Source organism: Rosa chinensis, chromosome 5 (assembly GCF_002994745.2).
Source record: "Rosa chinensis cultivar Old Blush chromosome 5, RchiOBHm-V2, whole genome shotgun sequence".
Lineage (NCBI taxonomy): Eukaryota > Viridiplantae > Streptophyta > Magnoliopsida > Rosales > Rosaceae > Rosa > Rosa chinensis.
This window is the reverse complement of record NC_037092.1, coordinates 52,090,317-52,096,401: the sequence shown is the minus strand read 5'-3', so window position 1 is coordinate 52,096,401 and position 6,085 is coordinate 52,090,317. Positions and strand designations below refer to the sequence as shown.

General features: G+C 39.9%; 1 protein-coding gene across 1 annotated transcript; it reads left to right on the top strand.

The window, feature by feature from the left end:
- Window positions 1–3,382: 3,382 nt before the first annotated feature.
- Window positions 3,383–4,599, top strand: LOC112166253 (DNA-directed RNA polymerases I, II, and III subunit RPABC5). The gene is made up of 4 exons (XM_024303047.2): window positions 3,383–3,570; window positions 3,716–3,774; window positions 4,021–4,115; window positions 4,224–4,599. Exons 1-4 carry the CDS (start codon window positions 3,535–3,537, stop codon window positions 4,247–4,249), a joined length of 216 nt encoding a protein of 71 aa, XP_024158815.1. The 5' UTR covers window positions 3,383–3,534; the 3' UTR covers window positions 4,250–4,599.
- Window positions 4,600–6,085: the final 1,486 nt, after the last annotated feature.

The window sequence follows — 6,085 nt, the reverse complement described above, 5'->3', positions numbered from 1 at the left end:
AAAGTTTGTGCTCAAAAGGTGGTGAAAGATGAATTAGTGTGCCCTAACGCCAAGATTTTGATATAGAGACCATCTCAATAAATCGACACCAGGAGTATTTACCTTGAAAAAGCCATAATCAAGATAGAAGTGATTACAAAATTCATGAAAGCATTTAATAAGTAGCAGAAGATAAAGAAAAAGCAGAGTTGTTATGGCAACAATATGCATTTTTTCAACCGCGTAATTATATAGTTAATTAACAAATTCTAGAGTTAGCAGAAGTTGTGCAATATTATCTTTTGTTGTTAATCTTTTAGTCTCTATTCGTTTTAACTCGTGGGAATATGTTGCATACTATACTATTGCTAAATTATTATTATTATTATTATTTTAAATTCTAGCTTTGCTAGATTGATATGGACATATTTAAACTTTTTTTTTTTAGGGAAATGAAACGAATTTCATTGACTTAATGGTCATTACAATCATAATTTATGTTCTCCACCACACTTGGAGGAGGTACAAGAAAAAAATTTGATGAAAACAGGGCCAACTTGGCCTGTTGAGCCAGCTTATGCACCATCGAGTTGGCCTGACGCCTTACAAAGTTGAGCTGAGCAGAGGATACAGACTGCAAGAGCTCCCAAAGATCATAAAGTAAGAATCCGAGGTCAAAGTAGTCAAGGGTCTGGTTTGGCACCGCTTGCACCAAGACTTGGCAATCTAACTCCACAACTAGGGGAACAAAGCCATGAGAAATAGCCAACTGTAACCACAAGATCAAAGCTAAGAGTTCAGTGTGCCTAGCTGAACTTGTGACCGCAACTGAGTGTCGAAACCCACTGAGGCAAGTACCTTAATGATCTCTATAGATACCCCATATCCCTGCATTCCCATTCACATTGCAAAAAGCAGCATCCACATTTAACTTCACCATCCCCACCGGAGGTTTTGCCCAACGTACATTCCATGCCTGCATGGGAGCACTGATGGATGAGTGTGCAGATTTATATTTTTCCCACCATCCAAAAGTCAAGGGGACAACTTCTGAAGCCAGTTTGGGACTATCACTCCATACTTTATCATTCCGGTTTCTCCACGTAGCCCAAATCACCATCAACAAGGAAGCAAAGGTAGTAGGAGACTGAGAATAGAAAGTCTGTAACCAATTAGCAACACTTGTAGTAGAGTCGGAGCTAGGGAGATTAGTTAACTGCAAGAAAGACTTAGCATGGATGCAATCACGTAGTGCATGAAGGGGAGATTCAATTTCCTCCTCACAGAATGGGCATTGGGTATCAATATCAATACCATGTTCACTCAGCCTGCTCCGAGTAGGTAGGATATTTGAAGCAGCCTTCCACACACATACTTTGACCTTCCCCGGTACAGGAGCTTTCCAGAGTTGAGTCCAAAGTTTAGAACTAGGATTCGAGGCAGGAGTAGATTCCCCCAAAATTCTACACCTAGCAATATGATAGGCCGATTTCACTGTGAACCTCCCTTTCTTATCCCCACTCCAAATCCAATGATCTTCATGAGGTCTAACACTAAGTGGCAGTGCTAAAATTTTTTGCACAATGGGCATAGGAAATAACTAAGTTAACAGGGCATTATTCCATGTACCTGGGGAGGAGATGAGGTCCGAAACCCATTGTGCACGAGGAGACTGAAATTGCTGCAGTCCTCGCCTAACAACCAAGGATCAGTCCAAATATTGGTGGAGAGCCCATTGCCAATATGATGTCCATCTTTGGACATATTTAATATTTAATATGACTTCTTATTGACATATATGAAAAAATTATAGATAATGAAACCTAGTAGGGCTTTGATAGGGTTGAGAAAGCATTGCCCCTGGGCATGGTGTGGAGACACATCTCCAACCTCAATTGAGTGTTGTTTCGACGTCTTCAATAACATCGCTCAAATTTAGTACAACCTTTGTCGTTTCTTCTCTTTCATGGAGTTCCTCTGCGAGTTCTTTTTGTCTTGGTTGGAGTGTAGTTTCCCGAGTGAATTGGTGAAAGAGAGAGGGTCTGGCCATCCTCGGTGGAAGCCTTACCCTGTGGTGGTTTGTCGAGGCCAAGTCGGTCGCATTCTAAAAGGAGTTGTGAGGCCACGTCGGTCATATATAACATAATTCGTTAGTGAGCCGTGACCTATTGGTTAACTAGCCTAACTAACACTGTGGAGGTCATGAGTTCAAATCTCACTGACATCAAGGGTGGGGAGAGTGGAGTTACATACTTACATTGTCGCCTATGTACCAATTTCGATCGATTGATGTAGTACAACCCAATAATATTGGGTCTTTCTAAATGTATCCAGCAAATTTATATGTAGACCCAACAAATTTATTTGTTTATAAATATTTTTAATTAAACCACCCAATTTCCCAAACTGCCCTTCTTGTACCCAGCAAAGAAACCATAGTGATGGAAACTTCGTCTGTTGTTTTTTGGCGTGTTCGGATTGTAATTTGAGCTCCGATCATGTTTTTGACTGGTTTGCGTTAGTGGTGCGTGATCCTCCTTGTCGGTCGATCTCCGCCATTGATCGACGGTGAGAGATAGGGGAATTGAGCTGAGGGAGTGAAATCGGAGTCATGTTGGATCTTAATCTCAACGTAGTGGGATCGTCATCGAAACAAAACGATGTCTTTGTCGTCGGTTCGGTTCATCGTATGTTTCAGGAAGGCTTCGGCAGCGCGACGCAAATGGACGAGTCCGGGACGTCGAACTTGTCCGTAGTCAATGCCGACGCCTCCAGCACCAACTACGACTCATGCTCCGCACGAGCCACGGTGACGACGTTCAACTTCGATATTTTCAAGGTCAGTGGAGCATAAGGAGAAGAAGAAGAAAACGACGACGTCGTTGTGACGAAGGAGCTGTTTCCGGTGAATAGTTGGCCGGGGAAGGGTGAAGAAGAGCAGGAGAGAGCCCAGGTCTTAGAGTTCTCAGTACAGAGGGGTCACTTTCTATAGAAGAATTGGTAGATGTTTGGTTAGTCAAATTTTCATTTACTCCATTGGTTCTCAACTTCAACTTCAAGGTTGATTTTTCAACAATTGAATGCAAATGCATCTGTCTCTCTTTTAAGTATTTTAATCCCAATTATTTTATTTGGTGGGCTCAGGGATTGGGACAAACAAGGACTTAAAACAAGAATGGTTGCTAAGATATAGTACAGTCAAAACTTCATCTTGAAAGAACCCAGAAACTGCCGAAGAAGATTGGTATGAAGCTGGGAAGTTTTCATCGCCTAGCTGGGTACAAGAAAAGGTTAGTATGGGAATTTAGGTGGTTTAATTAGAAATATTTATAAATAAATAAATTTGCTGAGTCTATATAAAAATTTGTTAGTTACATTTAGAAAGAACCCATAATATTTTGCTACTGTGACCGAAATACTTCCTGTTGCCGAAAGAAAAAGAAAAAAGGAAAAAGAAAAAAAAAAGAGAGACCCAATTGACCAAGATATAAGGAAGAGCCTCCCCAGTACCCCGACTGGAAGAACGAGACTCCACAGCGGCAACGAAAGAAGAAGATGATCATTCCAGTGCGTTGTTTCACCTGTGGAAAGGTACCAATCCTCTTTCACCTAACCCTAGTTCGATTTCTCAGAATCTGTTTGCATTTGGGCTGATTCGGAAGCCTATAGCTTGTTAAGTAACTTGGGAAAAGATGGGAGCTTTAGTAAATTGCTACTCGCTTGTGTTTGATTTTAGGTGATTGGAAACAAATGGGACACTTATCTTGACCTTCTGCAAGCAGATTACCCCGAAGGGTAAGAATCGTTTAGCTTCAATTTAAGATTTTGGTTTTCAATTTTGACAGAGAAACCAGTTTGTTCATTTCCATTGTAGTGTGTGTGTCTACACATGCCTGCAGCACACACAACCATGTTTTAGTATCACTTTACGCCACTAGTAGTCACTCAATCTTTCACTAGGCTCTTGTTTCGAATAAAGTTTTGGACTTTGTCATCAAGGAGAGACTTTTAGGTTACTGATTCAAATTCCTTGGAATGCAGTGATGCACTTGATGCATTGGGGTTGGTTCGTTATTGCTGCAGGCGCATGCTTATGACTCATGTCGATCTCATTGAGAAGCTTCTCAACTACAATAGTGAGTCCTCTCTCTTTCTCTTGCTGTCTTTCTATCTCATATGTGTACATAGATACCGGGAGCCTCGCTGATGAGTTTATTGGAACTGACACGGCACCTTTCTTACAGCTCTGGAGAAGTCGGATAACAGTTGAGGAAAGCTTAGCTTATGCTGTAACAAACAAGCTGCTGGAAGTTGTTAATTTTACTTTCTTGTCAAGTGTCCGAGTGTGAGTATATGCTTCGTTTTGTTTGGACTGGAGATGTATTCTTCTGCAGTTCCATGCTCGGATTAGGTCTAATAGGATATTTCGGATTGATGGAGATACTTGTGGAATGTGCTTGTGGTGTGTATGTTCCTACTCTAGGTTAGGTTTATGTTGTTGGAATGTGTATGACCCTCTTAATTAGAATGGAAAGACTGGATGCTTCGAGTTAGGTTTGGCATGTGATTTTTTCTATGGATATTCAGTTAGGTTCAGCATGTGATTGTTGTTATGTCTTTGCCTCGAGATTTATGTTTTCTGGGATTGTGATGGTTCTCTCTTGCATTCTGTGATTGATGTAAGTTCTGTGCATTTCTTGAGCTTTGATCGTTCTCCCCTAAATTATTCAAAGTTATTATCTGAACCAATCGATAAACATATATAATCATATGGTATGCTGGGCCTCATAATATTATCCTTATTGTGTCAAGCAAATACATAAAGCATAAAGTGAAATGGCGTATTAGGTAAAGGCATTTGTTTGATCTGTCTTTTGTTTGATACATGTTGATTACAGATGAAGCATATACGTAATGTCTATGAAATCTGTAACGAAAGCACAAATTCAGTCTTTAGGTTGTATAGTGCCATACCACCCATGATATACATGTATATTTATTTATCCATATACGTGGAACTATCTGTTTGGGTATCTGTGCGTGTGTGACTGTGACTGATCTAATATTGTGGGATACATGTATATAATTGAATGATATACATGTATATAAATGAGCAGGCTTTGTTTGAATTGGTTTGACCTTTTAGAAACCCAGAACTCACGAGACAACCTGAAAATCTGCATCGTGTTTAAGAAAGGTTGACCCCCACTTGCTGACCTGTTTTGTTTTAATAAAAGAATATCACCATGATTTGCATAGTGGTCACTCCCAATTTTGGGTTTTCATGCCGAGATTGATAAATATGATATTTTGTTTCCACATGAATTTCTAAATTTTCATTTCAATCATGATCAAAATGTGCATCTCTACATGGTTCTTGTTTTCGATTTTCGCTATCAACCAAATTTTCTGAGGAAATTTTTTTGTGATCATGTATGTTCTCTTATTGAAACTGGGAACTAGCTAAATATTGATTCTTCATATGACTTTGATCATCATATCTGTTGCATGTATTATACGTTTTACATACTAGAGGCTTTAATTTTCTGCATTGTTTAAATTTAATAGCCTGGTTGAGGCACATATGTGACTGCTATAAATGTTGGTCAAGTCTGTTGTGTTTCCTTTGAGTCTGGCATCTTCAATAGCTCCGTATGCCTAATATGTACTTCTTTGCTGCGGTAATTTTTTGAGAAGAAACAGCTTTTTATTAAAAAAGCAAAAATCGAGATACAGGGAGGCGGACAAGGAGTCCGCTTTAATGATCTAAAGAGGGCAGCTAGGGCTATAGGCCTAGCATCTCGTCTAATAATACTAATCAAGGCTTAGGGGCGTATACTACAGCTGCTTGCCAGTTAAGAATAATGGAAGAAAGGTTATAATCCTTGAATTCCTTAGAAATAGAAACCCATAAGGATGCCCAAAACTTGACTCTCTCCCACAGGTCTTCCTTCTCCACCCCTCCATAGTTTTCAAATAATCTTTTATTTCTTTCCATCCAGACCACCCAAACTACAGCTAGCACCCCACAACCCCAAAGGGTTCTGGCCTTTTTACCTTTACCAAACGCTATGGGGTTTTCCCTTAGCAAGTCATTTCTCTGTAA